The 20,132-nt window shown below is 40.0% G+C and overlaps 1 protein-coding gene across 2 annotated transcripts in view; it reads left to right on the plus strand.

The window, feature by feature from the left end:
• Positions 1-20,132, plus strand: part of Agk (acylglycerol kinase) — a 91,069-nt gene that overhangs the window by 26,007 nt on the left and 44,930 nt on the right. For both annotated transcript variants that reach the window (XM_042677287.1, XM_042677288.1), the window contains exons 3-6: positions 1,053-1,092; positions 3,930-4,009; positions 9,836-9,911; positions 18,311-18,403. In XM_042677287.1, coding sequence (XP_042533221.1) covers positions 1,053-1,092; positions 3,930-4,009; positions 9,836-9,911; positions 18,311-18,403 — 289 coding nt within the window. The remainder of the gene's footprint in view (positions 1-1,052; positions 1,093-3,929; positions 4,010-9,835; positions 9,912-18,310; positions 18,404-20,132) is intronic.

Here is a 20,132-nt window from a genome sequence, read left to right on the forward strand (position 1 = left end):
TGTTCAGGGAAAAGAATGTAAGGGGAATAACCCTTTTCCCCCTTTTAAATTCTTTCTTACAAATTGGTTAATGGGCATGCTTCTTGGGTACTGGTTTTCTTGCCTGCTGTTAACCAGGTGAAGTTCTCATCGTAGCAGCATGCACAAGTGCAGACTCCAGCATGTGCTCTGGCCCTGTGGACTGTCAGTGCTGCTCTCCTTGGTATATTTTAGAGACGGTTATGCTAAGTAGGTGATCTGGTGCTGGGAATGCTTTCATTTGTGGAAGCCAAAATTTTGCCTCTTGACAAAATTTCCTGTTTGTGATTGTCTGACGGTGATATAAAGAAGAGGGATTTCGAGAAAATAGCAGAAGCAACTCGACAACAAGTTTGTTTCTGCCAAAACAGTCCCAGTGATTTCCCCTTGAAAAGAAAAATTCAGGATGTGTATATTAGTTTTCTGTGTTTGACTAGTAAATTACCACAGGCCTGATGGTTTAACACATCATGAATTTATTATCTTATGAGGATTAGGTCTCCCTGGCTAAAATCAAAATGCCAGCAAAGACTTGAGGGGGCCCTTGGGGAGAAGCCACCTCTCTGTCTCCCTGCTGCCTGGGAGCTGTGCCACATTCCTACGCTCTCAGCCTCTTCCACAACCTTCCAGAGTCCCATCTGCTCTGACCCCAGGCAGGGAAGCTGTTCTGTGCTAAGGACCTCATGGGAAGAGTGAATCCATCTAGATAATACAGAATAGCCGTCTGATCTCCAAGTCCTAAATTTAATCTCATCTCTGAAGCCTCTTTGCTATGTAAAGTCATGTGTCTTCAAGAACTTGGGGTCAGAAGGTGGCCATTTTGGGGAAGAAACTTTGTTTTGCCTGTGATACTATAGAAGTATTTCATTTAAAGTTTCTTTCAGAGGATATATTTTTCAAATGTGCCCATGATTTGTTATCAGGTCTGACTTGATTATTTATAAGGAAGAGGTGCAAATCCCACAGAATTTGCTTGGGTCTTAATCTGCTGTATAGAAACTGATGTTGGTTTTCTTTTTTGTTTGCTTTGATAGCGATAACCTGCTAAGGAGAGCTGCCTGTCAAGAAGCTCAGGTAATGCCGTTTCCTGTAAGAAAATTAAACCCTCTTATCTCCACGGAGCAGGAAGCCCACAGTACTCCTGGGACATGCACAGGATCTTGCCTCCGTGCAGTTTGGCTATTTTTCCCCACTATCTGGGGATGAATCAGGCTTCGAGCCAACTCTGAGCTGCGTGAGGGGAAGTTAACCATCTGGCGAAGAGCAGTTCTAACGCCTATCCTGTTAGGCTTGTTTACTTCTGGATCACTCCCGAGAACACAAACTAACCCTCTGAAGCTCTGGGAATTTGCTGTGTTTGCAGTTGTCCTTGAAGATCTGGCTCAGCTCTGAATGGTCCCTAGGGATATCAGTTCAGAGCCAGCATTGACTCTGAAAGTCAAATCATCTTCAAATTGTTGATTCTGACTTTACGCCCATCTCTTTAACACCACCCATTCATTACCCCAGTTCCGTGGTAGTCTACTTAAGTGTCCATTCATCTGCTCCATGATTACAGTTGAATCCTTTCCAATTCAAGACCACTGTCTTGCCTTCCCCATTTGGCCTGACAAGTGATAGCTATGACTCATTTGCCTTTTTACCTATATGTCATCTAAGCTTATGATGTCAGAAGTACAAAAGAAAATGATAAATCCATGGTACAAATGACAGAGGAATGAAGCACTTACAAAGGGATGGCAAGCCTCCTGCTTGTTTCTGACAGATTTCCTGGGCATCAGGAATAAGATAATAGTAGTAAGTTCTTCTCCTCAGTTGACGTTATCAAAATGTTCTGAATGTGAATGTGTGTGTGTGTGTGTGTGTGTGTGTGTGTATGCGTGTATGCATGCATGCATGCATGCGTGCCTCCTGATCCTTTTATGCTCTTACTTGACTTTTTCACTCAAGTCTGGTACTCTGCCACTTAAGCCACAGCTCTACTTCTGGCTAGTTGGAGGTAAGAATCTCATGGACTTTTCTGCCTGCATTGGCTTTGAAACTTGATCCTCAGATCTCAGTCTCCTCAGTAGCTAGGCTTACAAGAGTAAGCCATTAGAGCCCATCTGAATGTGGGTTTTAAGAATTTGATTATAGTTTTGCTTAAATATATGGCTTCAAGTTGTTTTAGAAATCAGTTAAAATAAACTTTAAATTTTGAAATTATTTTTAAATTGACACTGTATGTATGGGTATAATATACTTTGATACAAGTATGCAGTATACCATGATCAAATCAAGGTAATTATCAAATAAACTTTAATATTAAATTTGAAGTGATTCCCACCTCAGACATCCTTGTGTGTGTGTCTGTATGTTGGGGGGTGGTGTTGTGGTAGTACTAGAGTTTGAACTCAGGGCCTGGTAAACAAGTAATCTACATTTGAGCCATATCCCAGCCTCTTCTTACTTTAGGTTATTTTTCAGATGGGCTCATTTTTTTGCCTCTCAGGGCTAGTCAGGACTGCCATCCTTCTACCTGTGCTTCCCAAGTAGCTTACATTATACTTGTGATCACCACACCCAGCTACTGTCTCACTAATGTTTTACCTTGGCTAGCCTTGAACCTAAATCTTTCTGATCAAGTAGGAATGAACCTGGCCTCCACTATTCTTACTAAAGGCAGATACCTCCACTTCTAGGCTTGTGAGTTAATAACTCTGTAATGTTGACTAACTTAGTCCTTTGGAGTCTTGGCTTTCTAATCTGTAAAAATGAGATTACTGAATATACTTCCATTGTTTCCGAGAGCTAGGATCATTGTATGTAAAAATGTCAAATACCAGGTGTTTACTATTAGTGACATCATCCTTCCCATGCTAGTTGCTGCTGTTTAGTTGCGATACAGCATTGCAGAGGAGAGGCAAATAGAGTATTAGGTTAATTTCTTCTTGCCCTACTGGAGTTTGAACTTGAGTCTTGTGCTCACTGGGCAGGTACTTCAGTAATTGAGCCATGCCCCTGGCCCTTTTTGCTTTTGTTATTTTTCAAATAGGGTCTTGCTTCCTCCACCCCTCCCTTCCGTAGCTAGAATAGCAAGGATGTCCCTCTGTATCCAGTTTTTTATTGGTTGAGATGAGGTTGCATGAACTTCTTACCTGGCTGGCCTCAAAGCATGATCTCCTGGACCTCAGCTCTTAATTAGCTAAGATTACAGGAATGACACACGATCTAGTTTGGCTAATATCTTATATGTATAAAGCTATGAAATTTAATTGGCAACCCAGATTCTTCAGGACTAAGTTATAGTATAAATTTAATCAGATTGCATGCTGAAACTAAGGGCGGGTGGATTAAATATCTCTTCTGACAGCCTTACTGCTTACGTTTGTAATAAACCTTACCATATTTTATATAGAAACAGAAAGTTATTCCAAGTAGGTAAAGCAACATTTTTGTTTTGTTTTGTTTTGTTTTTGGTCGGTCGTGGGGCTTGAACTCTGGGCTTGGGCACTGTCTCTGTGCTCTTCAGCTCAAGGTGAGCGCTCTACCGCTTGAGCCACAGAGCCACTTCCAGTTTTCTGGTGGTTTATTGGAGATAAGAGTCTCACGGACTTTCCTGCCTGGGCTGGCTTTGAACTGTGATCCTCAGATCTCAGCCTCCTGAGTAGCTAGGATTCTAGGCGTGAGCCATCAGTGCCTGGCTGGTAAAGCAACATTTTTATACAGGTTCAAGATTAGCTTATTGCATATTGAATAGTGGTACATTGTTTTTTGTGGTGTTTTGTTATTAGATCACAAATGAACATAGGTATTTTTCGCAGAGTAGATCACTCATCTGCTGGAAGCAAACTCTTGGAATGAAAGACTATATGTGATCACTAGCTGAATGAAAGGACATTTACTGAAAACTTTTTTTTTTCTCTTTTTAGGTGTTCGGTAACCAACTCATTCCTCCCAATGCACAAGTGAAGAAAGCAACTGTTTTTCTCAATCCTGCAGCTTGCAAAGGGTAGATTACTCTGTGATTGATTATACATTCTATTTTTTAAGGGGGGGAATACTGAAAGTCAGTTCACAATGTAGAAATAATAATGTGAAATAACTGTAAAGTGAGGTAATGCTTAGCAAACCTGTTGAGTTGAAATATAATAATCCTCCAGAATTAACTGGTATAAAACAGACTTATTTGCTTGGACTCAGTCTCTGTGAGAACTGCCCTGCCATGTGGCACAAGCCTTTAGGCCCTCTCTGTAGATAGCCAAGGGCACTGTGGACTCGGGAGGGCAGAACATTCTTCCCAAGGGATGGGGATGACCTGGTTCTATGCTTGTCACATCACAGAGCAGTCTGTAATTGTCATGTCAGGTTGATAGGGAAATCAAAGTGTAAAAATTAGTTAGGACTTTGATAGCTAATGATGTCTATTGGTTCATTGATCCAGCGGTGGCACACTGAAATGGAGAGGGCTGTGGATGTGGGGAATTCAGCGTCTGCTGATAAAAACAAATACTTAAAAAAAAAACCATCGACAAGAAAAATAAAAGTCATACAATGTCAGATGATGCTCTCATTCAGTTGGAAGGGTAAATGTAAAGACCTGGATGGCTCTGAAGGAAATAATTTGACATTTATGTTTAAAAAATAGAATGAAGGCTACTCCAGTGTGTTTGGCCTTTGTGAGGAAAGAATATGTATTAGATTGGATTCCATAAGATGGACGTCGGGTGTCATCAGGATAGGAACAATAACCTGACCAGTTCGTGGTGGTAGGTTACTGTTGTCTACAGTAAGAAAAAGCAGGGCTCTGCAGTCAGTTTTTCTCTGCATTTCTTCTGTGACTTCACAGATAAGAAGACAATCATGCCTATTATTATCATTATTGTTATTATTATTATTAATTATTTTGTGCCTGTCCTGGGACTTGACCTCAGGGCATGGGGCCCTGCCCCTGATTTTTGTGCTTAAGGCTGATGTTCTACCACTTGAGCCATAGTTCCATTTCTGGCTTTTTTGATAGTGCAGATAAGAGTCTCATAGACTTTCCTGCCTGCTGGGGCTTCCAACTGTGATCCTCAGATCTCAGCCTCCTAAGTAGCTAGGATTACTAGTGTCAGCTACCAGTGCCCAGCTTTATGCCTATTACTTTTTAATTGAGCAGTTTAAGAGTTTTAAGCACAGAGCTGGGTGATGGTGACTCATGCCTATAATCTTAGCTACTCAGGATGCTGAGATCTGAGGATCGTGGTTCAAAGCCAGCCTGGGCAGGAAAGTCCATGAGACTCTTATTTCCAATAAACCACTAGAAAACTGGAAGTGGCACTGTGGCTCAAGCGGTAGAGCGCTTGCCTTGAGCTGAAGAGCACAGGGACAGCGCTCAAGCCCAGAGTTCAAGCCCCATGACTGACAAAAAAAAAGAAAAAGAAAAGCGTTTTAAGCACAGGATCAGGTACAGTGGTTAATCCCTAAATTCCTTAGGGAGGTGGAAACAGGAGTTTCACAGTTTAGGGCCAGCTAGGACAAGAGTTAGTGAAACCTTGTTTCTTAAAAATGAACCAACTACAGTGGCTTATGCCTCTAATCCCAGCAATATGGGAGATGGAAATCAGAAGAATCTCAATTTGAGGCTAGTCTGGGCAAAAGTTAACAAGATCTCATCTCAACCAGTAAAGCTGAATGGGATGGTTTGCCTCTCATCCCAGCTCTGGGGGGAAAATAGGATCACAAGAAGCTCACCGCAGGCAAAACCATGAGATCCTATTCAAAAAAATAATGTGGAAAGGGCTGGGGCATGACTCAAGTGGTAGAGCATCTGCTTAGTGCAAGGCATGAGACTGTGAGTTCAAATCCTAGTACTTCTTGCCCCCTTCCCAAATTACCAATACATTGTCTAAATGGAGAACTTGTTACCCTGCCTAGTGAATCACACTCTCTGGACTTTGCTATTTACCCTGCAAACACTCCAATTGTGATGACTTACAATTCAGGCCTATTGATCCTTCTTGTTTCATTCCAGAACTAAACAATACCAACCAACACAATACAGCCAAAATGAGTAAGGCACCTAGTTACAAGAGAACAGCGTGGGTTTTTTGATTGCTCCTCACTAACTCTGGAGGAGGACTTACAAGTCCAGTTTACTCAGGTGCAGACTCAAAGTACTATTACATACCTTAACAAATAGCCATATAGAGTGTCTGTCAAATTTAAGTGAGCTAATGCCTGGGGAATCCTAAAGCACTGTTTCTGCGTCATAGAAAGCTGGCTGTTGCTGTTATTAGTGCTGGCAAGAGCCAGGCCAGGGCGGTGCAATTTGCTCTGCCCCACTTCCCAAGAGCCCCTGCACCTCTCCTGCACCTTACTGGACCCTACTTTCACCTAGAGGTTCTGTGCGTTATTCCTTCAGAGATCTAGTAAGTTCCTAATTTGGTCATTTTGGCCGTTTGCTTAAGATATATTCCGTTACCATGAGTTTCTCCTTCTGAGCGGTATGTCATTTTTATCTTTATCTTTTTGGTGTTGGGGTGTCATCCCAGGACCTCACACATACCAAACACGTTGGAGCATGGATTTTTTTAAAAAAAATCAATAAGTGGATTTTTTTTCAGAGCAGTTTTAGATTCTGCTTATTTTGACATGTAAATGGGTTTCCATTTTTAGCTGTGTGTTCTTGTGGACAAGTGTAGTAATAATGCCTGTCTTTGTCTGAAGGCAGGCGAGGGATCTGCCGCCAGGTGCAGTCTTCCTTCCCTGCACGCGTTGTCTCCTTCAGCAAGGTGAATTGTGTGTGCATCTAGCACATGGCCACTCTGAAACTCCCAGCAACTTCTTTATTTTAAAGATTTCACTATTTAATCGCACTATTTTTGTCTTCATGCTCTGCCTTGACATGTAATTTATAATTTAACATCTAGCTATTTCATTATGCAGTACTAGTTTAAAACTTCAAAAGAGCTCTACGAAATAAGATAACTGTGTGTTTAGCATGAATAAATAATACATTAAAGAGTAATTATTTTGTGTGTGCCTGAGCCTGGAAATTGCTATAAGTACATAAAGTTTTTATTTAGCCCTGGTGTTGTTGCACTCTTAATTATATAATAAATAATGTATTTCTTACTGGCAACACTTGCTCCTCAATCCTTTTATAGAATGTTAGAAGGGAAAGGTATCACCCTTATTTTTGGAGATTTTTTTTCTGAACCCATGGCATCACACAAAGACATGAATAAGCACAAAACTTTGAAATCTTTCTTTTTTAAAAGTAACTTGGAGAAGGTTGCAGATTGGTTGTAATTAATATGGCAGAGTATGACCTCTTCAAAGATTTGTTTTTAGGAAATAGAGCTGATCCATTTTCCAATGTCTGTTCCTATCATTCCGGCATCGAAAGCAACCCTGAAAGGAGGATTGTTCAAGTATGGCCTGCTCAACCCATTATTGTTAGGTTACGTGCCCAGAAATGGCGAGCAGGAAAGGCAGCCTAACTGTCGCCCTTCCCGTACTTTACTTATTATTCAGGCCGTGGAAAATGTAGGGTGTGTTTAATTTGCTTATAACATGCTCATGTAGGCCTTTGAAGGTTCTTGTGAAGATTTTTTTTTTGTCAGTCATGAGGCTTGAATTCTGGGCCTGAGCACTGACCCTCAGCTCTTCAGCTCAAGGCCAGCACTCTACCACTTGAGCTACAGCGCCACTTCCAGTTTTCTGGTGGTTTACTGGAGATAAGAGTTTCACAGACTTTCTTGCCCGGGCTGGCTTTGAACCGCGATCCTCAGATCTCAGCCTCTTGAGTAGCTAGGATTACAGGCGTGAGCCACCAGTGCCCGGTGTGAAGATTTTTCTCACTGTGGGTTTTTGTTCATAGTGAGAAATGTTTTGTGTTCTGTGTGCTATATATTTTTTGTGCTCTGTGTGGTTATATATTTTCAGTTTTGAGCATATTAAATTTGGTCTTTGTGTAATTATGAGAACTCCGCATTAGCTATGTTTCTGTTTCTTTTTAGTATAAAATATCCCTAAGAAAGTCAAAACATGCAAATTATTTATTTGGAGAAAAGGTTTCTTAGGAAGAAGATTGAGTGAATATGGATGTAAAAGTTAGGCATTTAACATTGATTGGAAGTACTCAGGTAATAGTTTCAGGTAAGTGTTTCAAGTAAAAGACAGATCAACTAATTAGTATGTTTTTAGCATTTATTTGATTTTGACACTATGCCATTTGTGGAGAGATTTTTTGTAACTTTAGTATCCCTTCAGTTCTAGATTGTTTTTTGAATTTTGACCTAAATTGGAGAAGAGTTTATTGTCAGAAGGATGTTTGTGATATTTTTGAAATGCCCAAACCCCCTGAAAGGCCATTCAATGATTGATTGCCGGATATTCCAATCTAGCCATCTCCTTAATGTTGAAAACAAGCTTATTTACTCATTTGTGTTTTAGTTTATCAGATACATATCAGATATTTATCAGTACCTCTGAAGTATTCCATAAATAATTCTAGAAGCTAGGAGATACAAGAACGAGTAAGGTCTGGTGTTTGGTTTTTCAAAGTTTCTGTTCTGAAGATAGTATTGGAAATCTAATCACCCCACACTGCACGTTGCTTTGGAGGGCCATGTCAAGACCTGGAACACAGAGAAAGGCACAATTAGCTTTGATTAATTAACCTATAGTTACACCGGATCATTTTGAACTTTCCTTTCCTGCATCATGGAGAAAAATTCTGCTTTGTCCCCTGGTGCACTCAAGATGTGGAGATCAACTGGGCGAGATGGCTTAAGCTTGTATTTCTAGCTACTTGAGAAGCAGAGACTGGGGAGTCAGAATCTGAGGACAGCCTGGGCAGCAAATGGTTGGGCAAGATGGCATATGCCTGTTATTCCATTTATGGGGGATGTGGGGGTAGCACAGTGGCTGGGTACAGGGGTGCCTGCAAAACAGGGAAGCAAAAGTACGAGATCACAGTCCAGCCCTGCCTGAGCCTAAAGAGACACCCCACCCTGAAATAAACCAATGCAAAAAAGGGCTAGAGGCATGATTCAGGTAGTAGCGTATCTGCTCAGCAGGTGTAAGGCCTGAACTCAAACCTCAATACTGCCAAAAAGGAAAAAAAAAAAAAAAAGATGTAGCTTTTGAAGTAGTTAAAAATGGTAGTCAGGCGCTGGTGGCTCATGGTGTAATCCTCACGGTTCAAAGCCAGCCCTGGCAGGAAAGTCCATGAGACTCTTATCTCCAATATACAACCAGAAAATCAAAAGTGGCACTGTTGCTCAAGTGGTAGAGTGCTCGCCTTGAGCTGAAGAGCTGAAGGACAGTGCTCAGGCCCATAGTTCAAGCCCCATGACTGATTTTAAAAAAGAAAAAAAAAAAGAAATGAAAAAAGGCATATTTCTTATCCAAAAGATCGAGTTCACTGGCTTAGAATTAAGTAATATTCTGTTTTATTTGTTCTATCCCTTGGGCCATATGCATAATGTTACAGTAGACTGTGAATAAACCACAGGGATACCTATTCCTGTCTGCACTGTCATGTTGTGAGCCCAGCTACACCTGTGTCTGTCACTCAGTAAATGGGTGGCTGTGAATCAAGCCATAATGCTGCCCCGAGTGTGAGCTGTAATCATCCCACCTGGGTGAGAACTGGCTGTAGGGTGAGAACTCTTGGTAGTATCTCATTCCTCAGGGCTAAGCTTCCTGTACTTGAACATATATAAAAGAAACTCCGATTCCATAGTTTGTCTTACTCAACTCCGAAAAAGGTGGTTGTTTTTCTTCATTCTTCTTGGAAACGTATACTAAAGTAATTATATATGTATTTTTTTCCCTTTCTCCACAGCAAAGCCAGAACTCTGTTTGAGAAGAATGCTGCCCCTATTTTACATTTGTCTGGCATGGATGTGACTGTCATTAAGGTGAGAGTGGCTCTGGAGGATTTATTGTATCTAAACTTCTCCCCCTTCTAAGTATCCTCTGCTCTTAGCAGAAATCGCTTGTCACAAAGAAGACAAGTGCAAAGAAATCAGTGTTGTTTTGTTCTGATAATGAAAGCTGTTTGGTTTTTTTCCTGTTAGTGTCAGCTTTTCATTTTCAAAACAAGATCTAGACGTGTGTGACAACCTGGAAATCTTTCGTCTGATCTGAGGTAGAACTATCTACTTCTGTTGCAGCTGCTGGAGTTGTCCCAATTCTCCCTAAAAACACAAGACCCTCAACTTGGAGCAGTTTAATTTCTTGGTAGTTCCACAAACAGATAAACATTTTTCTTCCTGGCAATGATTATCTGTGGTGAGGAATTGGAAACAGTAAATCTTTATAATTGGTGAGATTTAGCTTTGAAGTGAAAATAACAAAAAAAAAAAAAAAGGGATTGTTGTGTTACAGAAGATGACCCATGTTTGTATTCAGTGAAAACCATCTTGAAAGTGTTTGCAAGTCTATGGTTAACTTACTTTTGAATTGTACACTTATTTCTGAATTGTACAGAGCTTACAGGTCATTTAGTGTAATTTGCCATGCAGTGTTGAGCCCTGTATTCTAACTTGTCTGAGCTAGCATTTTCCAATGTTCTGCCTCTAGGGATAGTAGATAGGGAGATAATACATTTATTGCAGTACTTGCAGTATAACAAGTTCTAGGATGAGAGAAGGGTCTTGGAATGGCTATGTAATACTAATATTATTTACTTATTTCCTGAGTAATTGATAGAGGGAAGTATTTTTTTTGTGTATTAGGTTCTAGGGCTTGGACTCAGGGCCTGGGTGCTGTCCCTAAGGTTTTTTTTGCAGTTTTTTGGTGGTTAATTGGAGATGAATATATCAGACTTACTCGATTTGAAACAGGATCCTCAGGTCTCAGTCTCCTGAATAATAAGGATTATAGCAGATGTGAGCCACCATGCCTGGCACATGTGTTTATTTTATCTAGGTTTTCCAAGTAGTTGACATCAAGATGCTCATAGTTACCTTCTTTTCAACTTTCAAATTCCAGGCTTCATTCTTCTTATGGAGTATTTGTGCCCTTTCTCTGGTTTCCTCTCAATAGTCTTCTAAGAAGCTTGCTAACTCAAGAGGTCCATCCAGGATTACTTATCGATCTTCTCATTTGCATGTTCATTATATTTATTTCTACTCTGTTCTTAGTATTTCCTTCATTTGACATTTTTCTGCTCTGAATTTTAGTTTGATGCCTATTCCATTAAAATCTACCTTCTTTTCACACTATGTATTTCACAGTGTGTATGAATTCTACTTCACTGCTTCAGCTAAGCCCTGTAACTTTTAACTTCCAACTTACTATAACTTTTAACATGTAACATATGTTTACTCCTATAACTTTTGTTGTTGTTGTTGTTGTTAGTCATAGGGCTTGAACTCTGGACCTGGGCGCTGTCCCTCAGCTCTTCAGCTCAAGGCTAGCACTCTACTGCTTGAGCCACAGTGCCACTTCCAGTTTTCGAGTAGTTTATTGGAGATAAAGAGTCTCATGGACTTTTCCTGCTCTGCTGGCTTTGACCCGAGATCCTTAGATCTCAGCACAGGCATGAGCCACCAGTGCCCGGCTTACTCTTATAACTTTTAACATACAATATTTCCATTACATTAATTTCTCAGTATTTCCTAATTTCCATTATGATTTTTGCTTGATTTGGGAGTTATTTCGACAAGTCTAAATTTCCAAATCTAAAGTTTTTGTGGATTTTTTTTTGTATATTTTTTATAGTATTAGGGTTCGCTCTCAGACTTTATGCTTACCAACTGTGTGGTCTTAATGTTCCCAGCTTCTTTTATTAATGATTTTTTAATTTGATTGCATCTTGGTAAAATAAATATAGTCTATATAACTCCACTATCTTAACATTTATTGAGATTTGTCTTATAGTCTAGAATGGAGTTTTTATAAATGTTCCATGTTTGCCTAAAAACATGTCAATTGTTGGGCACTATGATCTATTTTTTTTTTTTTTGGGTCCGGTCGTGGGCCTGAACTCTGGGCCTGGGCGCTGTCCCTCAGCTCTTCAGCTCAAGGCTAGCGCTCTACCACTTGAGCCACAGCACCACTTCCGGCTTTTTTTTTTTCCTGCTTATGTGGTGCTGAGGAATCGAACTCAGGGCCTCAGGCATGCAAGGCAAGCACTCTACCACTGAGCCACCTTCCCAGCCCCACTCTGATCTATTTTTATCCATTAAGCCAAGTCTGTTAATGATGTCATTGCAATCATCATTGTCTAGGACTTATATTTGTCTTACTATAAATCAAGACAGGACTATTAGAAATCAACCCTTATGACTGCAGATTTCTCTCTTTTTTTGGGGAGAGGGGTCTGGTCGTGGGGCCTGAACTCTGGGCCTGGGCGCTGTCCCTCAGCTCTTCAGCTCAAGGCTAGTGTTCTACCACTTGAGCCACAGCGCCACTTCCGGTTTTTTTCTTTTTGCTTATGTGGTGCTGAGGAATCGAACCCAGGGCCTCAGGCATGCAAGGCAAGCGCTCTACCACTGAGCCACCTTCCCAGCCCCAGATTTCTCTCTTTCTTACATAGTTTGGTTTATTCTGTTTTGTGTTTTGAGACTGTTACTAGATAGACTCAAGTTTCAAATTATTTCATTTTCCTTGCGTTTTGGCCCTGTCACATAGGCTCTCTTCAGCATTACTTCTGCCTTTTGTGATAGTTTATTTTGTCTAGTACTATTAGTAATAATTTACTTGTGTTTGGTTTTGTTTGTTTGTTTGGTTTCAGTATTGGGGCTAGAACCCAGGCTTTCTGCATGCTAGGCATACACTCCATTACTGAATCACCTGCCCAGCCCTTTCAGTATTAACTTTTCAGTTCTTTTGCTCTCCACATTTTTATATTCTCTTTTAGCTGCATCATTAATAAAGGCACATAAAACATATGTGAAAACATAAAACATAAAAATATATTTTAAAGGCCCATTTCCCTCTCTCAGATTTGGCCTTTTTCTATAGCAGTTACCTGTCACCGTCTGGCGCAGCCATTGCCTTTCTGATTGGGATCCTCTGGTCAGCACTCTTTATTCAGAATATTCTTGCATTGGTCCATCTGGGCTCTTTGGTGGCATGCTGGAAAAGGGTGGTCTTGACCTTCACATGGGGGTCCCTGAAATAAAGAATAGATCTCATCTCATTTTATCCCTAGATACATCAATGTATATGTATTAACAAATAAGGATAATTTTCTGTGTAACTACATCAACATTTTCACACACAGCATAATCAACACTTCTATAATATCAGTTGTTAGCACCTAGCCCAATTCATGTGTGCTATGACTCATATATTTATATTTTTCAATTTAAGATTCTTATTAATTATGTTCAAGTACTGCTTAGTATATTACATACTCAGAAAGAGCAAATTAAAAGTTTGTCTTTTAAATATTAATGTCAATACAAATATTAATGTTTTCTCACATCTTACTAGAAACTGCTGCTCTTTAAAGGGTTTATGTTTGTCTTTTCCATTAAATTTTATTTTGAAATAATTTCAAACTTAGCAAAATTACCGAAAGAGTACGTTCATACATCCATCGTAACTCACTACCCATTAATATTTTACTATGTCGGGCATAAGTATGTATGTTGTGTGTATGAATATAGTACATATGTATTACTAATATTTTTCTGAATTATTTGAGAGTGTCTTGCAAAAATAGTGTATATTTGTATAAAGAAGGAAATTTTCTTCAGTGACTGTAGACTAACTATCAAAATAGAAATCAACAGAATTTATAGAAATTTATTTATAGGCAGTACTGGGTTTGAACTCCTACATCCAGCCAGTCTTTGCTTTAAGTACTTTCGAGGTAGGATTTCATATTTTTGCCTAGAGCTGGTTTCAGACTTCAGTCTTCCTACCTACACTGGTACATGAGATGACTGGTGTGAAACACTGTTCTCAACCCAGAATTTATCCCGTGCAAGATCATCCTTGCACTAATGTTTATAGCAAAAGAAAAAAGTACTCCCCCCCCCCCCAGTCTGTAGCCAGCCCAGGATCACATGCTACATTTAGTTGTCGAATCTATTAGGCAGCTTTCTATTTTGGATTATTTAGTAGTAGTAGTAGTAGTAGTACTTGCATTGCTGGGAACCAAGCCACTGCCTCCCCACGAGAGGCAAGTGCTTTACCACTTCGACACTTCTGCCTCTGTAAGCAGCAAACCTTTTTAATCTCTTTCACAGCTTTTGAATTTTTAAAGAACACAAAGGATGTTCTTCAGTGTGCTTTATGTTCTGTGCATCATGATTAGGTTGAAGTCATGTGCTTTAGCCTCTGCTAAATTCCTTGGAGAATATTGGGTCCTTTTCAGGGCACAGTGCAAGGAAGTTCTGGGAACTCTCTGAATTTCATTCTTAGCAAGTTTTTCATGTTACCCAAGTACCATGAATTTGGGTTGCTAACTTGTGTAAGGCACAAGCAAAAGTCTTGGATTCTGAGAGAACATTTTTACATTAACTTTACTGCCTTCTACTATTCACCCCTTTCTCCTCCAGTATTCTTTTATGCCATCACAATATGCTTTTGGAGATGCCATAGTTAGAACGATACAATATGTAGCCTTTCTGCATCTCATCATTGATTTAGCACTGTGCTGACTATTGACTTTTATCATTGCAATGTTTCAAGTTCCTTAGTGTCTTTTCATGGCTTAATAGCTCACTTCTTTTCAGTGATGTGATATATAGCATTCTTTTTTTTTTTTTTTGGGTCCGGTCATGGGGCCTGAACTCTGGGCCTGGGTGCTGTCCTCAGCTCTTCAGCTCAAAGCTAGCACTCTACCACTTGAGCCACAGCGCCACTTCTGGCTTTTTTTCTTTTTGCTTATGTGGTGTTGGGGAATCAAACCCAGGGTCTCTTGCATGAAGGCAAGTGCTCTACCACTGAGCTACCTTCCAGCCCTAGATAGCATTCCTATTTTTAGATGTCCTGAAGTTCATCCATTCACCCACTGAGGTACATTTTGGTTTCTTTATATTTGGGCAGTTAATAAATGAAGTTGCTAAAACATTTGTGTGGACCTAAGTTTTCAGCTCATTTGGGTAAATTCTTAGGATTGTTATTGCTTGATAATAGACAAGAGTCTTGTTTAGTTTTATTTTTTATTTTTTTATTGTGAAAATACTGTACAGAGGGGTTACAATTACATGGGCAAGATAATGAGTACATTTCTTATCAAGCATTGTAGCCTCCTCCTTTGTTTCCCCTCCCCATCCCTTCCCATCCTCACCCAACCCTACACCCAATCTGCCTCCCCCTCCCCCTACCAAAGTTGTAAAGTTCATTTTAGATGTAATGACTTGTACATCTCATTGTTGCAATGGGTCCACCTGTAACCCTATTTAAACAATTTGTCTTTTCCCTTCCCCTCCACAAATTATACCAACATCAAATACAGTGAAAGCAGGGGTTATACCGTGGGGGAGGGACATACAAAGCAACAAAGAAATAATCTTATAAATGTGTTAGAAACAATTGCATGAAAGAAAAAAACATTTGAATACATATCTTAGGGTTCAATTCTCTAACATCACCTTATCTGACCTTTTCTGCTTGACTCAGACATATACTAGTTATTGCAAATAAGGGAAACCATGGGACCTATGTTTCTTTGGGCCTGGCTTACTTCACTTAATATAATTTTTTTCAAGTCTTTCCATTTCCTAATAAATGGGGCAATGTCATTCTTTCTGATGGAGGCATAGAATTCCATTGTGTATATATACCACATTTTCTTGATCTAGTGAGGGGCATCTGGGTTGGTTCTATATCTTAGCTATGGTAAATAATGCTGCAATAAACATAACCGTGCTGGTAGCTTTAGTGTGATCTTGTTTGTGAACATTTGGGTAAATGCCCAAAAGTGGGATTGCTGGGTCATAGGGGAACTCTATGTGGAGTCTTTTGAGGAACCTCCATACTGCTTTCCAAAGTGGTTGAACAAGTTTACACTCCCACCAACAATGAAGTAAGGTTCCCTTCTGTCCACATCCCCTCCAACATCTGTTGTTATTAGAGTTCTTGATTTTTGCCATTCTAACTGGGGTGAGGTGGTATCTCAATGTTGTTTTGATTTGCATTTCTTTTATGGCTATGGAGGTTGAGCATTTCTTCATGTGTCTATTGGCTGTCCTTCTTTCCTCTTCAGAGAAGTTTCTCTTTAAGTCTTTAGCCCACTTATTTATTGGGCAGTTGTTTCTTTGAGGATTTGTTGTTGGGGGATTTAATTTTTTGAGTTCCAGGTATTTTAGATATGAGACCCTTGTCTGTTATATGGCTAATGAAGATCTTCTCCCAATCTGTGGGCTTTCTAGTGATCTTACTAGCTATGTCCTTTGCCATGCAGAAGCTCTGCAACTTCATGCAATCCCACTTGTCCAACCTTTCTTTGATTTGTTGTGTTTCCGGGTCTCTGTTCAGAAAATTTTGGCCGGAGCCAAGGAGACCTAGCGTTTCTCCTATTCCATCCTGTAATGTTTTCAGAGTGTCTGCTTTGACTCCGAGGTCTGATCCATTTGTAGTTGATTCTGGTGCAGGGTGATATATAAAGATCTAGCCTAACTCTCTGTATTGTGATGGCACACTTGGTGTGATTCTCTGGCTTAGGACTGTTCACTGGAGCACTAAAACTGCTTTCTATGCAAGAGCTTGTTTAGTCTTCAGCTTCTCCTCCGCCATCTTCCCGGCACCACTTGTTTAGTTTTATTGCGTGTTGCCACACTGACCCCCACTGACTTCCACAGTGGTGTGTGCACGCCATGCTGCGTTTCCACCAGTAGTGACTGAGCACTTGTTCGTGTTGTCCACATCCTCATCAGCATGTACTGTTTTCAGCCTTTTGTATTTTAGTCAACATAACAAATGTGTAATGATGAGCAAGTCTATGAAGGCAAATAATGTCGAGCCTCTTTCCATAGGCCTACTGTCTGTCTGTTGAGATCTTTGCCTTTCAGTTGGATTGTTTTCTTCTTTCCTTTCTGGTGGGACTGAGTGCCTTGCTGGACAGGCAGGTACTCTAATACTTGAGCCATGCATGTCCCTGGTCCTTTTCACTTTCATTATTTTTCAGATTGGTTATTTCCTGGATCCATAAAATAACAAGGAGACCAGTTCTCAGAGTGCCATCTCCCTGCCCCTGCCTTCTTCCTGTGCAGCTAGTATCACAGGCATATAACCAAGATTGGAATTTTGTTAACTTTTTGTCCAGATTGGACTTGAACTTCTTCTATCCCACTGTAATTGCCTCTTGCATAGCTGTCATTACAGACATGTACCACATGCCAACTGTTTTCTTATAGAGGTTTCAGAATTCCTTATATGTTTTAATTAAAAGACCTAACAAGGGTCCCCTCTATAGCACAGTCTAGTGTGGTTGAGGAGGCATCTGTGGGAATAGAAGATCCTGCTTAGAAAATTCCTCCCTACTAACTAGGACGGACAAAAACAAACTTTTTTTTTTTTAATAAGCCATGGGAGCTTGAAACACATGAAATTTAGATATCCAACTTTTGCCTATCAGTGTATCTAATATACTTTGAATTTCAGTTAGTTGCATTGTATCTTTTAAATTTAGTGTTTGGCTTTAGAAGTATACCTGTCGTTGGTGACTAAAATGGTTCATTTAAGTACATGCATGTATCTGAGATAAAATGTGTCCAATAAAAATGATAAAGCTTAAGTGTCTTTGTGACTACTTTGAAGCACTACTGTATTTCTTTATGCACAATCATAGAAAGACATAATCTATTACTTGGTATAGTACTAGTTATGAGCGTTTTCTGGTTCGTTTGTGACAGTAATACAAAGTTTATGTTTACCCCTCCCCTAACACACACAATTTCATTGATAGGAAATTAAGATCCAGAGAGTTTAAAGCCACTCAGTTAATATATGGCAGAGTTTGGAACTGATCTAGGTCTCTTGGGCCTTGAAATCTGGGCTCTTTCATAACATCTGCTTCTCTTCATTTGCATATGCACTTGACTTCCTGGCTTCCAATGAAAAGCAATGGGTGACTGATACATTGGGATCTGCACTGGACCAGAAATGGGTCCACTGACTTAACAAGCTATGTAACTGAGGCTGATGCAATAGATTCTACAGTATAAAAGGATAAAAAAAAAAAAAACCTATACGTAATTATTCTGATAGCTGGGTTTTTTCATGTCCACCAGTTATGTAAAAGTTGAGAGAGTCCAGGTAAAACCTTAACGAAAATAAATACCTCATGCTTTTTAACCTTTGACTTTGTGGTCCTAGGATAACAGATTTACCAAAGGCTTCCTCTGTATTTCAGACAGATTATGAGGGACAAGCTAAGAAACTGCTGGAACTGATGGAAAGCACAGATGTGATCATTGTTGCTGGAGGAGATGGGACGCTGCAGGAGGTATGACTTTTTCTCTTTGAGGCTACTTTGAAAGCAAGAAAAAAAGACGTTAAGTTTCAGAACAATGATGTAAGTACTTATCATTTAAGGAAATTTGTTTTTTCTTTTTTTCTTTTTTTTTTTGTGGATCATGAGGCTTGAACTCTGGGACTGTCCCTCAGCTCTTCAGCTCAAGGTTAGTGCTCTACCACTTGAGCTACAGCGCCACTTCTGGTTTTCTGGTGGTTTATTGGAGATAAGAGTTTCACAGACTTTCTTGCCTGGGCTGACTTTGAACTGCAATCCTCAGATCTCAGCCTCCTGAGTAGCTAGGATTACAGGCGTGAGCCACCAGCGCCCAGCTGGAAATTATTTTCCTTATAGTTCTTTTTTTTTTTTTTAGGACAAATGTTTTAAACTAGTGTAACTAACATTTTATAGGGGCTTCTATTTTATTTGTTTTTGTAAAACCCTCTATTCAACACAAGAGTTTATTATTAAACTTACTTGATAAAACAGAAGACAAATGGTGGTGGGTAGGATAAGCTGTTACACTTGGAAAACTTCTATAAAATAGTTCTGTTTGTAAAGGATCCTTAGTTTCAATTATGAGAAATATTTCCTTTTCTTTTTTACAATTTTTTAAAATTTTATTGTTAAGATGTACAGAGGGGTGACAGTTACATGAGTAAGGCGATGAGTACATGACTTGTTGATCATTGTTACCCCTCCCTTCCGTGTGTTGTTCCACCATCCCTTCCTCCCCCACCTCCCACACTCCTCTCTGGAGGCTGAGATCTGAGGAGCATGGTTCTAAGCCAGCCCAGGCAGGAAATCCCATGAGACTTTTATCTCCAATTAAGCACCAGAAAACCAGAAGTGGTGCTGTGGCTCAAAGTGGTAGAATGTTAGCTGTGAGCAAAAGAGCCCACAGGCAGTGCCCAGGCCTTGAAAAATTCCATTACCAACAAGAAATGAAAGAAGGAAAAAAGGAAAGAAGGAAAGAAAGAAAGGAAGGAAGGGAGAGAGAGAGAGGGTGAAGGAGGGAGAGAGGGAGGGAGGAAGGAAGGAAGGAAGGAAAGAAGGAAGGAAGGAAGGAAGGAAGGAAAGAAGGAGGGAAGAAAGAAGGGGAGAGGAATGGAGGGAGGGAGGAAGGAAAGGAGACAGGCAGGCAGACAGACAGGAAGGAAGAAAGGAAGAAAATTAATTTAAAAACTTAAAATTAAGGGGCTGGGAAGGTGGTTCAGTGGTAGAGCGCTTGCCTTGCATGCATGAGGCCCTGGGTTCGATTCCTCAGCACCACATAAGCAGAAAGAAAAAAGCCGGAAGTGGCGCTGTGGCTCAGATGGTAGAGCACTAGCCTTGAGCTGAAGAGCTCAGGCCCTACGACCAGACCAAAAAAAATTAAAAAAAAAAAAACTTAAAATTAATTTAAAAACCGCCTGAAGTTGTAAAGTTTGTTTCCAATATACTGTCCTGTGGGTATCCTTGTTGCAATGGGCCATCCTGTGTCCTTGTTTCAGCATTTTGTTATTCCCTTTCCCCTCCCCAGATTAGACATATGTATTTACAAGATGCAGGGTATCAAGATCAAGTACAGTGACAACAGGGGATATGCCATATAGGAGAAAGAACATACAAAGGAAACAACAACAACAAAAATAAAATCACATGGTACATTTAAAACAATAACAACGAAGACAGATCCTTACGAATAAAACATAAAGATTCTTTGCAAGAGAATGTATAT

The sequence above is a fragment of the Dipodomys spectabilis genome, unplaced genomic scaffold (genome assembly GCF_019054845.1).
Source record: "Dipodomys spectabilis isolate Male_0828 unplaced genomic scaffold, ASM1905484v1 ptg000034l, whole genome shotgun sequence".
Classification (NCBI taxonomy): Eukaryota; Metazoa; Chordata; class Mammalia; order Rodentia; family Heteromyidae; genus Dipodomys; species Dipodomys spectabilis.